Source organism: Acanthaster planci, linkage group LG16 (genome assembly GCF_054643075.1).
Source record: "Acanthaster planci isolate LZ-2023a linkage group LG16, COTS_SCS, whole genome shotgun sequence".
In the NCBI taxonomy this organism is placed as follows: Eukaryota; Metazoa; Echinodermata; class Asteroidea; order Valvatida; family Acanthasteridae; genus Acanthaster; species Acanthaster planci.
Window position 1 is genome coordinate 13,314,212 of NC_141792.1, and position 22,622 is coordinate 13,336,833.

A 22,622-nucleotide genomic window follows, 5' to 3' on the forward strand; every position below is an offset into this window, starting at 1 on the left:
GCATGCTGAGATCGTTCGTTTGTCACCAAGGATAGCGCCTGTTCATCTAGACCTGCTGTGACACGCGGGTTACTACGAGATAAGAAGTAATCGAACCCACTGTGTCTGACAGGCTGTCTATTTATGCAGAAAATCCTAAACGCGATCACCATATCCACTCTCTTTTCACGGTTTGTGCCCCCCGTTCCAATTACAGATAATTCCATCAATCACGACTCCCTGCACTGCATACTGGCACTGAGGGGTATAACAATAAACAAAATGAGTTGTGTGTTTAACCTAGCTGAACCACAGCGATCTGGATATGATGAACTTTCACCGGAAAGATCTTTGTGATACATGCTTTTATCTTTCAGAAAACAAATATTTATTTGGCTAGAACATAAGAAAGACTGCCTTGGATGAAATAGATATTATTTGTACCTTAAACTTCGCACTCCTTGACTAGGTCACATGCTTGTAGCTTGCGGGTCTGTCGTATTTGCACTACAAATATTTTATTTCTGAACATACCTACCGCTACACTTTGAAGGTGAGTGGTAAGATTTTTCTGTGCATTTCTCTCACTTTTTCTGAATACCGACAGATCCTAAGAGCTGACTGGACAGTGTCAAGGAATTCGGATTTCGTGAATGGATTTCCTCTCAAAGGTAAAGACAGGAATTATGAAGGAATCATTTTATACATTGGTAAAAAAAACTGCTTTGCAAGCTTGTCAAACGTCGGAATGGTTTATCGTTAGTTTGGCTTGACCAATTGTCATGATCTGAAATTCTAATATTTTTTTAGTACTTTGGGGTTCAAACTATTCTGGTATACCCGGTTGAGTACACATTTTGCAACCCATATTTTGTGAATGGTGTCAACTCAGATCAGCCGTACACACGCTAAAGGCAGGCAAATGCAAAAAAAGCAAATTTACGCGTTGCAAGACATCATATCCCTGCAGATTTTGTGTTGAAAAGCAAATCGACACTTTGGTGAAGCTTTAACCTTGATTATACCTGTGTAGTCCAAACTTCACGAGCCTGGCACTTAGGCACATTAGTGCCAAGTACCCATGCAAAAATGACGCATCCAATTATTCATCTGACTACAGGGATTCTTTTACATACCTTTTCCTGAATGGGATCCATGATCGGGATAAACTTTTAAAACGCTGTCGCTTTTGATACTTTATCCATTGATGAGTGAAACGTTATAGGTTAGAATTCTACTTACCAACTCGTGGTCAATTTGTGAGGCGTCTCCTCTAGCAGGCAATTTTTTTTTCTAGGGCACTTTATTGGCCCAGCTAAATTATTATACACTGCAAAACTGCTTTGTGTCTTTCAAGAACAACTTGACAGGAAAACAACTGTGAAGTGGCACATTAGCTTTTGAAGGGGTTATAGCGTCTGTTTCCTCTAGTTACCTTCTTGCTTCTCTCTCATCTCCAACTTTCCCTTCTTTGTCTTCTCATAGAACGACCTGACATCGTTTGATTTGAGAAATAACCATGGCAGGACGTACTAATAACAAGAAGGCAGGACTTGAGATCCAGGAGGGGAAAGATGACGCCTTTGTAAGTAGCATTTATTCGATTCGAACATGGACATCAGTTTACGTTTAAAGAGAAATCTCACGGTCAGCAACAATGGTCAAGACATACCATATTTCTTTATGCATTGTGTGTGCTGGCAAATCATGTGAGATTGATGTCTGCGTCATCTTTTAGTTTCTTATCCTCCAAGGTTGTATCACTTTGACAAAATTTCTTCTGTCTGAATCTCGATACCAGCCGTTCGACCACAATATTCTGTCCTAAGGTAGGCTTAAATAATTGATTGGTACGTTACAGGTGTGTTACGGGTATCACCGAAGTAGAGCATGGACGTGGCTGAGCTATACTTTGTGTGTCTGCACCGTAGGACTTGCAGCTCTTGTTTTCTACTGGAAGCCCGATTGGTGGATTAAGTTCACGTGTCGGGTTTGTGATCTTAGGGACGCTGACAGCATCATCATAAAGGCGAGCTGGAACATTCCTTGAGCATAATGCCATGGAAATTACAAGTAGAGTAACCGGAGCGATACCTATAGCTTTATTTCCTCAAACTTAAATTACTGAAGATTTTTTTTAAAATTTTATTACAGGATATCTATCAACGTTACCACGTTTGCCCACTGCGGACAATGGAAGTAAACTCAAAGAGGTGGTGTGAAATCATTTTGCTACTTTGCTGTGTCGTTTTATGAACTGTAATGTAATCAGGAATTCATCATTTTGTCGTGTTTGCGGTCACAGCTAATTTGAAATGAGTTGGTTTTATTTGATTTCAATTCACTTGATATGATTTGATTTAATTCGAGCTGATTTCCTCCACTCTCCACCCATCCCCATTCCATCCCATTCAATTTCTGCTCGTTTCTTTTCGTTTCATGTCAGTTCATCCGTGAGCGCATTTGGCACCAGTCACAGAATGATTATAATCGACACAGACGACCTCATAATGTCCAGTTTTAGAGTTGGCATTAAATCCTGATATAAATATTCAAAGGTAAAACCCACGGAATCAGATCCACATGCCAACCTGTGTCGTAGAGGTTGAAGGCGAGGAAAAAGCCACTGAGCCAATAATGATTCCAGTAACTTACCATTCAATATGGGAAGAAACAAACGACTCTTCTCTACAGTTATCCACGCGTTGTTCCATTTTCTTAATGATCTTTTTCAGTGTTTGTGGACCAAAGAGTCTTAAGAAATTATTACACCGCGATGTCGTGATTGGCGGTATGTTGAAGTACGTGAAATTTCAGAAAGTTCGTTACATGTGGGACCCAAAAGAAGAAACGTTCTTTAAGCTCAGGTAACACCTTCTTAAATGTGTAATCAATTAATTATCCGTTACAATAAGATAGCTACTTTATGGAAATTTTATTTTATGTACGTGGGGTTCGATTTTTGTTTAAGCTATTTCTGTATGTTTTAAGAATACGTGTTTGTGTTAAATGATGCATTTTTAAAGAAATATTCCATAAAACCTTGCCACCTTATCCTTTCTTCCCAGAGTTCTCGATGGTGCCAACAGCTGTTCTGAATTTTATGACAAGCTACAGAACGGTCTCTCCGAGAAAGAGGCAAACAAAAGGTAAGGTTTGCATTTGGTGAAGATCCCACTTCTACCACCCCATTACCTGTATCCACCACGCACAGCAGAGCACATGTCAACAACACATTTGTGTACCTATTTCATTTCCAATCAAATGTGTCATCGTATATTGTACAAAAGTTAATCTCGCATCAATCAACGAGTTTAGAGACCTTTGGTAGACTCAATTTTTCTGTCACAGGCGATTCCTATATGGCGACAACAAAATTATCATTCGTGTACGTCCAATCATTGTCCTGCTCATCCAAGAGGTACGTTATAAATATCAGGAAATCAAACAGGAATTTTGTACCCGTACGTGATCCATTGTCCGATAGGTTAAATGCAATTTCCATCTTTGGTAAAGTGGTCTAAAGGCCAACCCTAGGCAGAGAAAAATAATGTTGTAATCTATCTCTCTAATATATGTGTGATTAGAAGATGTTGGTGTCCTTGAAGTACTTCGGTAGAGTAAACTCTACTAAGTGCAACATGATGAAGCTATTGTCTACACGGTTGCGGTTCTTTGATTATGGTCCATTTTTCTTTGCAGGTTTTAAATCCCTTCTACATCTTCCAGCTTTTCAGCGTCGCACTGTGGCTTTCTGACAACTATTATTACTACAGCGGATGCATCATCCTTATGTCTGCTGTGTCTATCACAGTGGCGTTGTATACAACAAGAAAGGTAATAAGTGACGATCTGGAGTGACTATTACTTCACCAAGAAAGCATACGAAACCTTGCCCGATCCAGTAACCACTGATGTAGCTTGGTCACCAACCCAGTTAGGACAGTTGCAGGAATTAAGGCTTGAGAGTAAAGTTGCAATTTCAACATTTTTTCTGTCTTCAGCAAAGCATTACGCTAAGGGACATGGTTGAGTCCAACACAACCGTCGAAGTGTTGAGAAAAAGCGGAGGTAACGTTCATTGAAACTTTCAACCTTTTTCTTGCGTTAAACACAAATTTTGCAAAACTAAGTCCGTATATCCCTTCCTGTAGATTGATGCAAACTTCCCCATCTTTCTTGCTGTGAACATATAAAACATATACACGTTTATCTCGTGTTATTATTTCTCTTTTATGAAAAATGTTTACGCTGTTTTCCTTCAGCATGTATCAAAGTACCAGAAGACCAGCTCGTGCCTGGGGACGTCATGGTTCTTCCTCCTGAAGGCTGCGTGATGACATGTGATGCAGTGTTACTGACCGGCAACTGTATCGTCAACGAGAGTATGTTGACGGGTAAGACCACACCCTCCGATGTCGTCATCACGAATTGCCGAAGGGATGATCAGGAGTTTTTTTTTGGGGGGGGGTCGGAAAAAAGGGGGTGTTGAATATCAAGCGCAATTAATTAATGTGGAGCCGTCTGTAGTTTGCAGGAGTGAGGAAAAGTTGATGCATGTCATCGAGAACTCTCATCATTGTCGGCGTCATAATCAGACTTTGGGACATGTTAATTTTTCATAATCCAGGCTGACCTTTCCTGATACCAACTTGGAATTACCGACTGGAATGTAAAAGTGAAAGTGTTTTACAGTTGAAAAAACCTTGAAACATTGATTTTATAAAGCTAATTCTTAAGATATAATTGATCTTGTGGCTTTTCCTTATTTAATTGTCTCTTTAGTGGTCAGTGTTCATGCAAAAAAATTGCGCTTGAGCAGATATAATATTTTTATCAAGATACAAATATTTAGACCAAAGGGATATCTTTATCTCCACTAGGTGAGAGTGTTCCGGTGACCAAGACTCCGTTGCCTTGCGCCATGGGATCAGACGGTGAGGAGGACTCCGGATACAATGCAGACAAACATAAACGCCATACGCTGTACTGCGGAACGCACATAATACAGACGCGCTACTATGGCGGCGAGATGGTTAAAGCGGTCGTCGTACGAACGGGTAACTATGTTTTGACCTTGTACATAATTTCGTTTGCGTCATGTTGTCTACCACTAGCACAATCCAAAAGGTAGGCTTAGAACCTTGTCATCTAAGCACAGGGTCATTTGTCTAGCATTTGTGGAGGGCCATTCCTGGCTTCCCTGCTTCAGTATAGTTCCTATGTAGCTATAGACACCGGATGCCTGTTTCGGGTAAGGCTTATAGGCCTACGCATAATGGTTGACGGACGACAACTGTAACCGAACGTATCTTTTACAGGATTTTCGACTGCTAAGGGTAATCTGGTGCGCTCCATTCTCTACCCTAAACCAATGGATTTTAGCATGTTGAAAGATGCGATACTCTTTCTTTGTGCACTCGCCACATTTGGTAAGTTCATCGAACATATCTCAAAGAACTTGTTTCTTTGCCATTAGAATACATTCTGTAACTTTCTTCAGTGAGTATAGAAATTTGGGCTGCATTTTAATAAAAATTCTTGGCTGAATGGAACAGCCTTTCTCTGAAATCTTTCAATTTTGCGTCCATTTTCTTTCCAGCTGTCATTGGTATCATCTACGCAATCGTAGTTTTTGTCAATTTTGGCGTAAGTACAAACATTTTTGCTTTACTTTTTGAGAATTATAAATGGCTTGACGTATAACATTGTTGGTGAAAAGGTACGTTTATTGGCCTATATGCAGCTTCACAAGTTGTCTAAATCATGTCTTCATTTTTGAAAGAACGATGGGAGTTACATTGTCAGACGCGCTCTGGATGTCATCACAATTGCTGTGCCACCTGCTCTACCTGCCTCCCTTACCATTGGCATGCTGTTCGCTCAGCTTCGTCTGAAATCTAAAGGTATCTTCTGCATCAGTCCACAGCGGATCAACACGTGTGGATCTCTGAATGTCGTCTGCTTCGATAAGGTGAGCATGAAGTTCTTGCTTGGTAGCTTTGTTGTTGATATTGCTCGTTCCATTTCCAAACTGGGTCTAATCATACCAGTTAAATGCGTAATACCTGAGAATGCTCAGACTAACGGCTAAGAAAATTTAAGACTTTCTCAGCGGCATTGAGTCACTTACTTTCTTGCAGATCATAAATCACATTGATGTTGCAAGATTTGGTTGTATCTTAAGCAGAATTAAAAATCTAGTTTTCCTTTTACAATGTACAGACTGGTACCCTTACCGAAGACGGCCTTGACTTGATGGGAGTCCAGCTTGCTGGAAGCGGGACGTAAGACAGTTTGTTACGGATATAAACAATTCCTAATTTCAAAAAAGTCGTGTATTTGTAAGTCCTGTAAGTTTCCACACTTAACTAAGTTCATTTCTTTACTGCTACTTTTCTTTGAATAGAAATAATTGAACATAAATTGGTCAGTTTTTGGAACCAAAGTCCCATGTGCATCTTATGATTTTCAAGTGATGAAAGAATTTTAATTCTTTGCTTAAACGTAATAAAGATTCTGACAATACCGCTTTCCATGTACTTTCGAGATGCTGGTCGAGTTTCCTTTTCTTTGACTCAGTTTTGGTGAACTCAAGACATCTGTTGCCGACGATACCACTGGACATCACCTTGCTGCCATGGCAACGTGTCACTCTCTGACCATCATCAATGGAGAATTAAGTGGTGACCCCATTGACCTGAAGATGTTTCAAGCCACGGGATGGGTAAGATCAATTCATTTATCACTGATACTCATTCGGTTAGGAATGATACTAAATATTGGAATCGATAATCGAATTTAATGTTCTAATAATCGATTTTAATGTACAGTTCTATCATCCACTAAATCTAATATCCTATTTTGGCTTCCGTAATAGCAATTTTAAAATTATAGTAGCTTTATTTTACATGCAGTTATCGACCTATTCTTTTTGTGCTGTGCCAACTCTAATCACGGCCTTATCCTGTTTGATATCGATGCCAATTTCTGCAGGACTTGGAGGAACCGACTAGCAAGGAGACTACAAACTTTGACATACTGGTACCCACCATCGTACGGTCACCATTGAAAACAGTTAAGGCTATTATGCCTGTAATTTCTGTTTTATTTGAGAAAACACAAAGCTGCATCCTCTCGTTTGCGGTCTATTGCCGCCCAAAAGATTCTAATAACTTAAACTGCAGTGTGCAGATTTTAAAGTTGGTTCGTCCTCATTTTACTCCACATTTACAATTAAAGATTGAACGAAGTTCCAAGGTAATAACAGTGTCCCTTTTGATTTCAGGATGAGCGTGAGATAGGTGTCCTTAGGCAATTCCCGTTCTCCTCCGACCTTCAACGGATGAGTGTTATCACGCGCACTCTGAGTGAAGAAACCATGCGACTCTACGTCAAAGGATCTCCAGAAATGATAGCGTCTCTCTCCAAATTAGCAACAAGTAAGAGTGAATTATCGTAAAAAATAAACCCGCAATTTTTGCCTGAAAATGATGTGAAAATACATGTGGACTAAATCTGGCAATCTTAACCGTAATGGATCGAAAATGAATGACACCTTTTCGGATGCTACCAACACAAACTGGATTGCTGCTCCGGGCGAAGTCCTATTTGCCAGCTTCAAATAAACCATGACTTAAGAGACATTATAGATGACAAAAATGATAACAGGTATAGATTCAACAGCCAGTTTCTTATCTCTCCTCACCTCGGACCTGTGGTTCTTTTAACTGTTGTCTTTGCTAACAGTTCCTGCCAATTTTCAAGACCAACTCAACTCATACACCCAGGATGGACTTAGAGTGCTTGCCTTGGCTACCAAAGAGCTTGATCCAAATCTCACCTGGCATAAAGCACGACAAGTAAACAGGTATCAATCTTGAGAAACCTCAATACAGATTGGTAGCCCTCAAAACAGAATTCTCCCTGGGGTGAAATCGGTGAGATGTTCGTCGGAGTGCTTTTGTACATTGCCTTTACTGCGGAGGGTTTTACGGTAAGCTCCACCCAAATATGTGGTAGTAGCACTTACGTCATCATCACTTTCCAATTTTTCTCAGGAGCCAAGTGGAGAATGACCTGATATTCCTGGGCCTACTGATCATGCAGAACAAGCTTAAACCAGAGACCAAGCCGGTCATCCAGGAGCTTCAAGCCGCTGGTATCAGAACAGTCATGGTAACAGGTGAGTTGGTAACCATGATTTATCTCCTACGTTATACTCAAAGCTGCTTTTTTGCAAAGAAAGCCATGGAATTCACGATGATATATATACTCCTGTGATCTAATGGTGTTAAACTCTAATTCATAACTACCTCATGTAGTTTCCCTATTCAACAACATGCAGCTTGACCGTGTATTTTGATAATGTCCGTTGTGTAATTCACGCGCACGCACCTAGAAACGAGAAAATTTGATTGATTCTGATTGGACAAAAGTCTGTATGGACGCGGCTCGCCGCGGGCGCAATGTAAGGAGATTCTTTCTTCAAGGAATAATACCATAAAATGAGCAGGGTGTTCAGGAAAGTGAAAGTAAAATTCAAAAACAAAATCGTTGGAAATCCATCACATACATGTATGGACTTCTTTTGACTATCAGACTAAAAAAGGTATCAGTATGAATGGGGATAACTTGGCGTTATTTATAACATGGGCCAAGCACAATATTTATTCCCTTATTTAAATCTAGCTGAGAAACTCGGTTGCAGAGTTTTATACGTGTGGGCGGATTTGCTTTACTTGCTTGATGATTACCAACTGAATTTTAACCCTTGGTCTCACCATTTTGTTTGATTGTAGGTGATAACATCTTGACAGCGATCAACGTTGCTCGTAAATGTGACATGATACCAGCGGGTGAAGACATTGTCAGAGTGGAGGTAGAGGAGAATAACGAAGGAAATAAACTGCGTCTTACTCGGCTGACAGGATACAAGGAGAAGAAGACGAGTGGTCAGGATCACCTTGACCATGGAGTAAGGGGCCATCACTCTTCAGTTTAGGCAAAATCCAGAAAATGGGCAGCTTTAATACATATCGAAATACAGAATCCCTCCATCGGATATTTAACACTGAAGCCAAAGTAATAAGATTTTCATCGTGACGTGAGTTTCATCGTCGTCAACGGCAACTCAATTACTCGCTTTCATTATTGCGTTCATTGTTAATGGTCAACATATTTGACATCATCCGAAGAATCCCTATCTCAAGTGTAATAATAGCAAGATATTACTTAATACGCATGCATACAAAAGACATACCGGTATATTTAAAAAATTAAACAAGCACTAAATAAATGCGTCTATGTTCAATCCTGCTTTACTCAGGACTGTGACGAGATCCATCTTCAGATTGAATCCACAGTTGGTCGTAGGACGCACTACGCACTTGATGGCAAATCATTCAAAGCAGTCAGGGGACTAAACACCGACGCCCTGGCAACAGTAACTTGTTTCTCTTTCGTTTGGTTTTATTTTGCTGTAATCTGTCATTTTATTGCTTGTTATTAGAAATGAGCATCAAATTAATTTGTACTCGGCAATGCATAGGTAGGCATAGTCTGCTAAACATAATAGCTTAATTTCCGTCATGTATGAAAGACACTTTTCAGTTTCAAGCAATGTAACTCTGAGGCAAAAATCGTACATTTTTATTGTTCACGAGTAAGTAAGCTGTTTCTATTTGTCAACAGCTTGGGCTATTCGGTTAAAACTGCTCCACCAAACTTTCATTTCCTCAATTTTCTTGTTAATTTTTTTCTTTTCAGCTTGCTGTTCAAGGCACGGTCTTTGCTCGAATGACACCAGATCAGAAAGCTCAACTTGTTGAGTCTCTTCAAGATTTGGAGTACCGGGTTGGTATGTGTGGCGATGGAGCTAATGACTGCGGAGCGTTAAAGGCAGCACACGCTGGAGTGGCACTGACAGAAACAGAGGCCTCCGTAGCTTCACCATTTACGTCCAAAATACAAAACATATCCTGCATTCCTACAGTGGTCAAGTAAGTACCGGTTGGCTGACGAGATAATATCAAATAAATAGATGACTCCATCAAAAATAAAACCATGCGTAGTCAACAGCATCAATGTCACAAAACCACACAGACGGAGACACAGGCCGATTCCTGAAGACGTCAGTAGCAGAACAGTACTTTTACAAAATGCCTGCTAAAAATTTCTGAACTTTGCGGTTTTTCTTTTGCAGTTTAAATCACAGCAGAAAGACTTTATTCAATTATACTTATGTCTGTGTGGAGAATCGTCACAAAGCCACAAGTACAACTGTGCATCATGTGGCTCCTTTCTTTACAAACCAAACACAAAATCGTTTTCCCTCAGACTGGTATACGCCCAAGACGCACCTCTAGGCACAAGATGGAGAGATGGCCTCAGTTTCCAGGTGACAAAATGAAAATCACACTTTAAGGGAACACTTTTCGTCGTTTGTCAATATTTACAGAGATGGTAGGGCTGCGTTGGTGACGTCATTTGGTATGTTCAAGTTCCTGGCTCTATACAGCATGATTCAGTTCATCACCGTCATCATCTGTTACTCGGTATGTCCAAACTTTAACAACTTTTCAACTTTTCCAACACGATCTAAAACATTTGATTCGTTCGTCGACTTTTTTTTACAATTAAGTTGTTTTTGACAATCACTTAACCCCAAATCCTCCCTTAATTAAGTTCACACGATCCCTCCGCATGTTGATAAATCATTCAGAATTCAAATTCTGTTCCATTCAGTCCGTGGGCCGTGTCTGAATCAAGTGGCATCATCCAGGAAACGAGCTAAAAACAATCTCAAGGAATAACAAAACCCAACTTCTCCGTGCCCAGCTATTTTTCGAACTTCCATGCATTTTATTGATGTGTTTTTATTTACCATCTGACTTGTTTAACAACCGATTTCTTGTTTCTTTTGAATTGTCCACATCAGTTTCATTCGTTTTTGAGCGATTTCATGTTCATGTACGCCGACATCTTTGTCTGCACAACAGTCGTTCTCTTCAGTGAGTAATCTCTATAAATTTGCACATAAAATTTTTGTAAGTTAACAGTAATGTAACGCTTTGTATATATTGCGTTGTTTTTGTAAAAATTATTGGAAGTTTACTTCAAACCCTCAACATTGACCCTTTGGTCTATCCGGTTCGTAAGTGTGACGTCACTTCAGTTCAAACCACGCCCACTGCACATGCAGAGCATATAGGGTTACATGCATTGATCGCCGTTTACATGGAACCATGGAACCGGCAGTTGACGCGCAACTTCAGCGACTGTCCAATGGGAGCCTGCAAATCGGGGCGCGTCTGCCTTTGTGACGAAGTCACTTATGAACCGGATAAAGAAGTGAACCGTACGTTGTTATTACCGGTCGTTTTTATAACACAGTGGGACGAAATGACGCTTACCACGTCATCGCACCCAAGAAGCCGCCGAGTAAACTGGCTATCTTCCCCGTGATCTTCTCTGTGATAACTCAAGTCGCTATTCAGGCAGCCTGTCAAGTCGCTGTCTTCTTCATTCTCCAGGAGCAACCGTGGTAACTGTCAAAAAGCGTGGCTTAGCCATAAATGAAACGATTTAACTGTCTCGTGGTTCAAGCTTTATATGGAAATAATTATTAATATAATTATTTCTGAAACATTTCCTCACCGTTTTCGTTACCTTCTTTACAGTATCGTGCGTATTGAGAATGAAGTCTTACGGTACTTTACTGACAATGGCTAAGGCATCCTACTGATCCAAAGTAACCTGACCATAGAAAAAAAATTGCTCTGGATTCTTACGTCTGTTGTCCTTCACTACTAATTATTCCCCTCAGGTTTGTTCCTCTGGTTCCCGAACAAAACTCCAAGAACCTGGTGGCCTGGGAAACGACATCTGTATTTCTGGTGTCAATGTTTCAGTATTCCACAGTTGCCATCATCTACACGCCCAGGAAACCCTATCGGAGAGCCATCTATACCAATTGTAAACATTTGCTGCATGCTTCACAATCATTAGACTATGACTCACGTCAACTTCGAAAACTGACCGTTTTCAAGACGTTGATGAGACCCACATGCAATTAGTTTGGGAAAGCATTCAATGTATTAAGAATATCTAAAGTGGACTTCTGCGTCACCAGCAGTCATCGCTATCACACAGTTGACCACTGACATCGTCAAGGTCAATATCTCAAACCGTAAAGTATTAAAGCGGTAAGGATTCGACTACTAAATTTAACCTCAACGTAAGTCAGCGGTTTTCTTCTTTCGTTTGTGATCCACAATCTTCCTGCAAACAAGTTGCTTCGTTTTCTGTTTTCGAAACTAATCACCAACCTGTGTCATGTCTTGCAGATTTGTATCTGGTTGACTTGATCATAATCCACGCATGTAGCCTGGTCATTCTCTTCTATCCGCCCACGGCGATTGAAGATCTTTTTAAGGTACGTCATTGTTATAATGAAATTGTGAAATTTTTTTGGTGGTTTTAACAAAAATGTAGGTTTGGACTCTTTTAAGGTATTTGAAAAACAGTTACAGCATGGATTGATTGGTCAGAGGGAAAGAGGTTCACAGTCACGTGTCTTTTTTCCAATTTGGGACTGCTTGTTTAGACCAGGATAAACGTATGAACAAAATGTATTCCTTGTCCGTGTCGTGTTCCTTCTTCCTTTGGTAGCCATTGCTTGCACTTTGTTCTGATATCGAATTCACGTTGTTTCCTCTCCCATTAAGTTGAAGCATATCCCCAGCTTTCGCTTCAAGGGGATCATTTTTGGCGTGGTGTTGCTCAACTTCATCTTATCTGCGTTGGTAGAGGTCAGTAATCATGCTTATAAACGGCTGGTGTTTTTGTTGCAATCTGTGAGCTAATTGACAGACACCTTAACATTTGCTCGGCGTGAAAATGGGCCTTCACCTCGAGTTGATTTCAGTGCATTAAATCAATTACAGCTTATTGCAAATAACAGACACTCAACTTTAGAACTTCCCTATTTTGCATTCTTTTTCTCCAGCTCGTCCTCGTTTCCAGTCGTACATTGATGGGGTTTCTGTCTTGTAAACGCTTCCGTAAAGTCTCCCTACCAACGTATGAAGAGTTCAAGATAAAACCAATCCGCCTGAGCGACGATTCCTAAGGATAGATGGCATTCAAGTCAATTTCTGAAGTGTGCACAAAGTGAGAAAGTACCGTGTTGGTTTTGGGGTAATCTACGCGATGAATAAAGCTTATTCGTGGTGAAAATTTGGATTATGTGCCATGTATCTATCGTCGTGATTGGAGATTTCTTGTCACACATGAAGGCAATGATTTCTGAAAACTCAGCACTGCCTCCCCGGCAAGTGCGTAGTCGGTGGTGGGGGCTTAAAGGCGGCTTTCCATGTACGTTTTAGGGGTGCGTTGCGTACACGATGCGTTCATGCGTTTCACTTCCACGGACACAAAATTCGACTCCGTCAACGGAACACACGTGTGCGTTGCATTGTCGTCAAAATCGCTCCGGGAACGATTTTGGCTGATACGCAAGGCTTGGCACAAGTGTTGATACGCATATGGAAAGGCACCTCAAGGGTGCGCGTAGTCAGTGACTTGAAAAGTGTGTGGGTGTGGGGGGGCGGGTAATTATATTTGTAATCCCCTTCGTCAAAAAGTGTGGGGGAGAGGGTATTTCGCCCACCCCTGGGATCTCCGCCATTGTTTATTGTTTTCTGTGTAATCTGCTCGATGGGGTGGTGCCAGACTATCTGAGGTTCCAAGCATCACATCCATCTCTTTTAATATGGCTAAAACATTAAGTAATCGCAAATTTTAAATTGGTCATCACCGTAAAATATTGATTTATAATATATAACTTTTATATAATTGCTTCCATGTTTACCCCCAGATCCCACGAATAAAAAGCTAACCGCCTTCAGTTCAGTATTATTTGACGTAAAAATAAATATGAAATTCAAGTTATGTAGGGCCTACAGTTTTGCTTTCCGTGTTAAAAGCTTTGCTCTGAAAAAGTTTGAATAGATATAAACCCGTAAATTGCCAACCTTGGAGATAAATATTCATTATTGTATTGATACTACGCAGATGGTCTTGAAGTAAACGCCCAAGTCTTCTTCGGTTCGAGTAAAAGACGTTTTATAATATATCCTAGGTATGCCGCAAATTGTAGAAAGGAAGGTCTTAATCTCTTGCCTTTGTTTTTTTTTCTCTCAAGAAAAAAGTCTTTAATCATTGTACATAATTTCGGAAACAGTCTGAGAATGACGCCCATTGTAAAAATTACCATCTTTGTTGTTCTCAACATAATACGATGGTATAACATAACCCCTGAAGAAAACGTTGGGCTGGAACCTAAAATTTGACTTTAATTAAAATCAAAGTGCGCCTACAAACCTGCAGTTTTTGTACATATGTTTCAGCTTTGTAGATTGTTGATATTTCTCAATGTTTAGAACATGGACTGCTGAGCTTTTTATCAACTTATAGTTGTGACCTCGTATAAAAATAGATGAACTAAGTCTACCATTGCATGCCCTTCCGAGTGAATGTGATACAAACTTCCTGACCTAATACAGAGTCAGGCGAAATTCTTTTAAATACTACTAACTGTCCTAGGTACCTATAAATTCAAACTAAATTCAATTTCAGCGAACATTCAACGAATTTTGAAGTTGTGACGAAAAAATAAAAGGTGATTTCAACCGTGCATGCGAATTACAATTTGTAGATATGTCAACCAGTTTGTCTTTTTGTGTAACTTTTGGGACAAATGTTCTCATGATTAACATTTTCCAAAAGCTGTGGCGGTTTGTCCAGAATTGATTTGGGTATGGAGTCCGGGGTGTGCTTCCGCATTCTCAACAACAAACGGTACCTGCGTCTGAGTTCGCCTGTTTCGTCTGGCGCCCTCTATTGATACAACAATAATTGCCAACAATCATGGCGGAGCGTCAGCCAGGCCGACGACGAAAGAAGAGAGATGTAAGTGACCATTTCGTGACAGCCGAGATGTATAGTTGGGTTTGTCATGATATGGAATGTCAGCAATTGAAACCTCTTTCGCTTGGCAATACTTATATACTGCATTGCTTTGAGATTTGTAAAATTAGGAAGGTTTGAATTGCGTTGATCATGACAGCTGTTGCCATTTTTGCACACAAACAAACAGTTGGCCGACTGTCATATCTGTGTCACGAAAGGCCTAGTTAGGCAAAGCTTTATCCAGATGAGATAGCCTACTGTAAACATTGAAACAGTCTCATTGATTTATTCTGGACGTAGAGTGTTCAGCGCCTGCTGAAGTCAACTTAACTGAAAATTGATTTGTGCTCGTCTCTACAGGCTCAGCGCTCCATTCAGCTAGTAACATGAGTAATAGTATAATACTAAGTAATAGTCATGATAGTAGGCCTAGGCCTATTGACATGATTGACTATTATAGAGCCATGCATGATGCATATGCCATGAACGGGCCCGGGAAGAGTTTCATATTTGGACATCAGTATAAATTACTCCCTACAGCGACCTGTTAGCCATTATGGCATTAGAAAGCAAAACATGTCCAGAAGAGTTCAATTCAGGAGGAAAAATACGAAGGCCTGAAACAGTCTCTTAGTCTTAGGCTTTGTGCACGGGGTGTCAAGTGGCATCCATATATGAAACTCTTTCTATGGGCCTTAATGTCACGTTGTCCAGGTGTTAAAAAAGGGGAAAAATATTGATAATCATGGAATGGCCTAAATTTGTGCATACATATTCACGCATCGAACTTACTCGGTGTGTTACTTGAAATTAAATTTAAAAAGAGAGACATAGTAAACGGGGGAAGTCAAGATATGGCAAATAAATGTAATTTTTATTCTCAAACTGCATAACCTAAATAATCACAGATTTATTCCCAATTCGAGATTCTCTTTACAGATTATTCAGAAGAACAGCTAAAATGCTGTATAATGACTTTGCAATATGCATGAAGTTTGGTGATGTAGGTTTTACTATAACAGATCCAACTCATGCAAATAATGTCATTACTTCACTTTGGTGACATCTAATGTTCTTGAAAATATCATTCCATGTTGGATTTTTGTCAAAATTTGAACTGCAAAATGTGAAACCATAAAAAGCTCAGTTTATAAATAAACAAAATTTTGCCAAATTCAAAAGTATGTGAATAATTGTTAGCTTGGGGATATTAAAGATGGGCAGGGAAAAGCAAAGCAGAGGGGATTTCATGCCTTCTTAATTGAATGTCATAGGATGGGCCGGTGGAGAAGCCTACGGATGAAGAGACAGCCATCGGCAAACATCTTCGCTTTAACCTTGCCACTAAAACCAGCAACTTTATGGGACATAAAGTCGAGTATTTCACAGGTATCAACAGAATAGCTTGGTAACTTGTAGTTTGAATTTAATAACGGTGCGATACTGAGGTTATAGAATTCTTGACAGTTTTATTGTTGTGATTAGTACAGTTGAACATCTTCATTGAAAAGCACTGAGCTAACTACCCTTTTTGGCAGAAATTTGATCACCACTATTGTATTTACTCCTCCAGAGCCTCTAAAATCCAAATTGTTTTAGGGATTTGTAGGATGATTGAGGGTAGAATCTTTTCAAAGTCCAAGTGCAAAGAAAATTCCCTTGATTTCTTGTCAGTGGTCAGTTGTGAAAGTTTCTGGAAGCAGACTCACCTAGGAATGTAGGGCTAAAATTCTGAAACCATTTTCACATATCCTGATTTGATTGACAATGCAGGATCCAAGGCTGTGGATTTGATGTTGGATTCTAAGTGGGCCACAGGCAAAGGGAATACCGAGATCTTATTCACTACGAGGTCTTCAGTGGTGCATTATCTTGACAGGTATGATAATGAGCTCCTCTACTGCTTTACACTGTCTGAAAGAACTAAGACTCATGTATTGTGAATGTAGCTGTTAAGCTCACTGGGGAATAAAATATTCTAATAAAGCCATGACACCGTACCTTGCCTTTGTGAAGAACCAGGTACCATTGTATTAGTCTCTTAACCCTCCTATGCTGAAGTCACTCTTTGGGTCACTTGGTAAACACCTCAAAGAAGCACAGCTGTGTCGTGTTGTGCACTGCACCAATGTGCAAGAGAGTGACCTTGGGCACTTGTGCATATTTGTGCTGTAAAACTAAAGGAGGGTTAAACTCTTGTCACTTGTCTTTTTGACGCCATGACATCGTTCCTTGCCTTTGTGAAGAACCAAGCACCATTGTATTAGTCTCTTAAACTCTCGTCACTTGTCTTTTTGACGCCATGACACCGTACCTTGCCTTTGTGAAGAACCAGGCACCATTGTATTAGTCTCTTAAATTCTTGTCACATGTCTTTTTGACGCCATGTGAAATATTGATGTGAATTTGATGATTTGAAAATTGGTGAGACAATCTGTGAATTCTTGTTTGCTTGGTACGATTTGATTTTGTTTCGATATCTACCAAACCATGTAAACTTTTATAGAACATGATTGGGCATACATGTATCATAGTCCCACAAAGGGAAACTCCATCTGCCTCTGTCTAGTTCCCATGACAGTGTCTGACTGGTGACTGACTGACAAATGACTACCCATGGACTGACTGACTGACCGACTGTAACTCAAGTTGATTATAAGGCAAGTCTTCAAAGTTTCCTCAGCATGATAGTTCATGCATTTGACAGCTGGTCTTTATTGGGTTTGATTTCTGTCCCCGTTCAGGCTTTTGCACAAGGGAATGTTCCATCGTGCCCTGAAGGTGGTGAAAAAGAACAAGAAGGAGGAAAAAAAAGAAAAGGAAGGGAAGAAGGAGGAAAAGACCGAGAAAGATGTGAAGAAAGGAGAGACGAAAAGCAAGAAAGAAAAAGGAGACAAGAAGGAAATCAAAGAGAAGCCAGAGAAAGAAATCACTGAGAAGGTGAGTTATTCTAGTGACTGATCACATAGAATAGTGTTAACCAGTCAACTTTATACTACTGCCCGGTCAATATAAATGCATTGTGATATAATGATTGATTCAGTCGTTATGATATCTTAATATTGACATCTCCATATTAACATATTGACTTGTCAATTTATCATGTCATGTATTAGCTGGTTTTTATATAAAATGAGCGGTATAACATGGTGTATTTTAAGGTTTTACCATTCCATTAATCGCATGAAGACTGTGCATGAGACTGATTCTAACCTTCTGGAGAGATATTCCTGAGTGATCAAGTGGGATTCGTAACCATTGATGCGATGATGCCCAAACGCAAGTGATGGATTTTCCCTGGTCATTATTTCAGGATGAAGGGAGTCCCAAAAGCAAGAAGAACAAGGAAGGCAAAAGGAAGATCAAGCTAGAACACACAGAGGATCAAGTCTTCAGGGATGGAAATGATGTAAGTATGCTTGGATCTTCTGAGTTTGCTCTTTGGGTCATTTTGGAGATATATATGCAACCATACGTATGAAGCCAAGCCACGGTGGTTGTGTGTGTATTGCGCATGTCCAATGTGTATTAGACACGCGTTGCAGCCATTCATCGGTATATCAACAGTAAAAACACTGTCGACCTGTGTGAATTGCGGTAGTTAAGCGATTACAGCATAATGGTTTGTGATGCATGGGGTGTGGGTTCGAATCCCGGGTCGAAATTGTGGGCAGGGAGGGTTTTTTTTAAGGAAAATAAAGCCTGAATGTTATAGGAGCCTAATTTCACACGTGAAGTTTTTATGGTTGGTTGAGCATCTAGATATCATGCATTGTGCATATTGTGAACCATGGTTTGGCTTCATACGTGTGATTGCATATATAGCTCCATTTTGAGACAAATTGACACAGCCTTCAGACTAGCTACAGACTGACTGATATGAGGGACATGCCACAGAGTTGCTACATAGAGACAGCACTGACTCAACGTCAATTCTCCAGGCTTGTACTTTTACCCAATGTTTCATTTTCTCTCTTTTTTTCATGTTTGCAGGCTTACGTTTGGATTTATGATCCTATTAAACCAATGTATTATGTCTACGGCTTACTTTTGGGTGAGTTGGTGTCATTTCATGTCTTCTCCATAAAATTTCACTAGGTATACTCTGGGTCTCTGGTGCCATATAGTGAACTTAATTACACAATGTTCCTGATATATTGCCCAGTCCGTCAATGTTTCTATTAATCAATTATACTGTTGTCCAGGTTGTTGAGTACCTGTCATTTATCGTGATTGTTTTTCCAGTTGTTGGAGCTATTGCAGTCTGCCTTTTTCCTCTCTGGCCTCCATGGATGAGAGCTGGTACTTACTATCTGAGTCTTGGTGGAGCTGGATTGGTGGGAACTGTCGTGGTCTTGGCAATAAGTAGGTTGACAATAATGACATTGTAAAGGGGGATAGTAGGAAGGGGACTTTACTCACGTCTCTGTTTCCGTAGACAGGTTCAGCCAGTTTGCTGGTGCCCTAGTATGTCATTACTTTGCTTGTCTTTGTATTTTCAAAATCTTTCTCTTGCATCGTTGCAGGGGGTCATAAGAACGTTAGAATCATGACATGTTTCCTCAAATCAGTAGGATTTCTTTATTTTTTACCTCCAATAGACATAATGAATAGCGATCAACCGATGTAGGCTGTAACTGCGATCCGATGTCCATGCCAATGTTTTTACTGACAATAACTGAAAACGCAACCTTAACAGGGTGTAGGCCTGCTCAAGACAACACAGAACGTGTACTCCCTTAAAATTTAAAATATCAGTTTACACATTACCGTTAATAGGATTAGGTTTTGCCTTAACTGAGAGAATTGTGCACGTCACCACTCCCATGATGTTCTGTTTTATTCAAACTCAACTCACACAGTGCGTACATTTACAGTACACGTACATGCAGAATGGACACACAGCACCTTGGGCCGGCTGAATCACTGCTAGCCTTTATTCAAGACACGCATGGCACGTGTGGACCATGCTCAGCTCGTGGCTTCGCCTCTCATGTTGGTATCTTCATCATGCCAACGGCAGAGGTGCGCATTGTGTGTTCGGGTAGCCACGCACGCCTTGAGTAAAGGCTAAATCCCGGGCTTCTTTCAGACTAATCACCAACACCCCGAGGTGCTACATGCGGTGTAGTTCCTTGACTCTTTTCATGGTGGTCGATGGAAATGGGACAAATGTACATGTACATTGACTGCTCCTTGGGTCCGTGGTTCCTGCACTGAGTTGTTGCGGCACGGATCGTGAAGATGTAATTTTTGGAGATAGGCCTACTTTACACAGGTTTAACCATGGTGTTACTGTTCATTTATCTCACCAAATTAAAAAAAAAACCTTTTTTTTTTCATGCTTAAATAAAAATGTGAGATTTCGGCCCGATCCGATGTCCGATCATCAGTTGATCCCTAATAATGATAATGCTATATCAAACTGGTTTGAGTAAATCCAATATTTGACTGATTTGGCCACTTTATCTCTTTATAGTTCGTTTGATCCTCTTCGTGCTTCTGTGGTCTGGCTCCATGGGACGTATCCATCTCTGGATCTTCCCCAATCTCCTTGCTGATGTGGGAATACTGGACTCCTTTCAACCTTTCTATGAGTGCAACGCAAAGAAACCCGACACGGACTCGACCAAAGAAAAGACCTTGGCCGAAGGAGAGGAAGAAGAAGAGAAGGCCAAGATGGACGAGGAGGAAAAGGCAGAAGAGGAAGGCCAAGACGCAGAGGAGGTACTGGCTCCATCTGTGGAGGCAGGAGAGGATGTTGAGGAGGACAAGATGGACGAAGATGATGAAGATGACGATGAGAAAGTTGAGGAGGACGGCAGTGGATCTAGCTCCAATCCAGACAATCGAGAGGAATTTGAGATCATCGAGCCCGAAGACATTTCAGCAACCTCTGAAGAAACAGAATCATGAAACCCTGTGAAAGGAAAACTTCAATTATTGTCCTACCAGTGCTGGAATGTCTACAGGTCCAAGTGTGGTCAGAAGATGGTCTGAAGGGGAAAGATATTCCAAGGAAGTGTGGTTTAAAACCAGACAAATTTGGCAGATTTCAGACTTGAGAAATCTTGCAAGCCAATAGGGCATGGACATGTCAGACGAAAGTTGTATTTTGATACTCAAGAGATCATTTATGAGTACTAAGTGAATGGTTGTAGAGCATTCCAGCACTGTGATGGTAGTATACTTATGTGCCAGATTTTATTATTTTGGAAATTTTAATGAGCCAGCAAAAGTCCAGTTGATTTGTTTAGATTACACATAGCTTGATAAACCAACCAGGTATTAGGGTCTAACTTTCAAAACCTAAGAGAAATAATTATACTTTGGAGCTGGCTATTCTTACAAGAATTTCTTTAAAATTGATCATGTTTATTCCTGGGAACTTTGAGTGATTTGTCCATTGTGTTGGAAGTAGAAACTGTAACCTACGTTCTAAGGAAGGTCCTTTGCGTGGTCCACGGGTGGAAAATGCATTTTCTTTCATTATGTTTTTGACAGTAACTTAGCACTTTAAATTGAAACCACTTTGAAGCCTTAAGTACTAGTTGCGTTGAGCTTCACAATCTGTAAATCTTGTAAAAAAGGCAAATATTTATGACCAACAAACGTCTGATGGGGAACTAGTCAGTAAATGTATTTTGCATTCTTCAGCCCTTTATGCTAATTGATGCCATACATGTAGCGGCTATAAGTATTTTAATTCTGTTCAAATTCTTTTTTCTTCGAGGAAAAATGTTGGCCTACAGGTTAAGATGTCGGAAAAACTCTTCAGACAACCTTTGTCCCGATTTTTATTTGTTTGCATGGCTGAGAGGAGTAGAGGATGCTAGTATTTTTTTAACCCTAACCCCTAGGGACCATTGAAATCCTACATAACCTTGTTGGGTTCAGCATGGTTAGGTGTAATGCATTCATTATGGCTCTGTGAGTTGTTTCTTTTTTTCTCGCTGATTAATAATGTACATACGTACATGTATGTGTCAGTCTAGAGCTGAGATAGCTACTGGAGCTCACGACTATGATAAATAGGGGCACGCTAATTGCAGAGTGGCCTTTATTAAATGGTTTGTTTCTCTGCTGTCATGATTACTGTTCATTGTTTCTGTTAAAATACTTTATTCTATCTTCCTCCTTTCCCAATCTGAGACGAGTGACTAAATGTCATGATTTTCCTGATGGTTTTTTTGGCTTTCTTCTTGAGGGACCTGCGCGGGAGCAGTTGATACTGATATAATTTCCAAGCTAGAGCTTGAGGTTGCTGTCACCATGTTCCTATTAACGAGCGCAAATTATGTCCACATGAACAGCATGTGCTCTTGTATTGATAGTTAAATTAATCGCGTATCTATTGCTACTATACTTGTAATTACATGTGTAACTCGTGTCCAGTACCGTGCAAAAATCTGTCGAGAAAATTAAACTATATTCAAGAAGTCATTTGTTTCATTCCTGTGTGATTTGGCGTGTTTGGATATTAACATTTGTGGCAACCACTAAAAAATAATCGTTTCTGTAGCTTATCGTCAGTGAATAGAACCTCATGGACTTGTAACAGTGCTGTCACGTTTTGTTAACGTGCCCTTCTGTTTCTGCTTCGTACTGCGCAAAAAACCGCAATGCTCAGAGACCAAAACACAAGTAAAAATGGGGAAAATAATAAAAAG

The 22,622-nt window shown here is 40.2% G+C and overlaps 2 protein-coding genes and 1 long non-coding RNA gene across 4 annotated transcripts; 2 read left to right on the plus strand and 1 right to left on the minus strand.

Moving 5' to 3' along the window:
- Window positions 1–152: 152 nt before the first annotated feature.
- On the plus strand, window positions 153–14,691 carry LOC110979124 (polyamine-transporting ATPase 13A3-like). Of its 2 annotated transcripts, XM_022234676.2 has the most exons (31): window positions 153–170; window positions 587–650; window positions 1,465–1,564; window positions 1,841–2,008; window positions 2,134–2,192; window positions 2,715–2,846; window positions 3,048–3,128; window positions 3,331–3,400; window positions 3,682–3,816; window positions 3,984–4,050; window positions 4,245–4,376; window positions 4,863–5,039; window positions 5,301–5,411; window positions 5,582–5,628; window positions 5,765–5,953; window positions 6,205–6,266; window positions 6,562–6,706; window positions 6,976–7,056; window positions 7,268–7,421; window positions 7,729–7,849; window positions 8,040–8,164; window positions 8,781–8,956; window positions 9,308–9,424; window positions 9,748–9,980; window positions 10,439–10,535; window positions 10,919–10,991; window positions 11,374–11,524; window positions 11,807–11,955; window positions 12,327–12,415; window positions 12,708–12,791; window positions 12,989–14,691. In XM_022234676.2, the coding sequence occupies exons 3-31, from the start codon at window positions 1,499–1,501 to the stop codon at window positions 13,109–13,111; spliced, it is 3,414 nt and encodes a 1,137-aa protein (XP_022090368.2). In that variant the 5' UTR covers window positions 153–170; window positions 587–650; window positions 1,465–1,498; the 3' UTR covers window positions 13,112–14,691. The 2 variants fall into 2 exon arrangements, with proteins under 2 accessions (XP_022090368.2, XP_087003572.1); XM_087147446.1 differs by lacking the exons at window positions 153–170; window positions 587–650 and adding an exon at window positions 1,054–1,204.
- On the minus strand, window positions 5,688–8,100 carry LOC147796527 (uncharacterized). The gene is made up of 3 exons (XR_015428030.1): window positions 8,012–8,100; window positions 7,688–7,822; window positions 5,688–6,679 (listed from the first exon to the last, which is right to left on the minus strand). It is a non-coding gene; the product is annotated as an uncharacterized LOC147796527 (long non-coding RNA).
- Window positions 14,692–14,801: 110 nt separating the features above from the next.
- On the plus strand, window positions 14,802–22,391 carry LOC110979150 (translocation protein SEC62-like). Its single transcript, XM_022234712.2, has 8 exons — window positions 14,802–14,952; window positions 16,227–16,341; window positions 16,726–16,831; window positions 17,697–17,892; window positions 18,266–18,361; window positions 18,946–19,006; window positions 19,198–19,317; window positions 20,432–22,391. Exons 1-8 carry the CDS (start codon window positions 14,911–14,913, stop codon window positions 20,866–20,868), a joined length of 1,173 nt encoding a protein of 390 aa, XP_022090404.2. The 5' UTR covers window positions 14,802–14,910; the 3' UTR covers window positions 20,869–22,391.
- The last annotated feature ends 231 nt before the right edge of the window (window positions 22,392–22,622 follow it).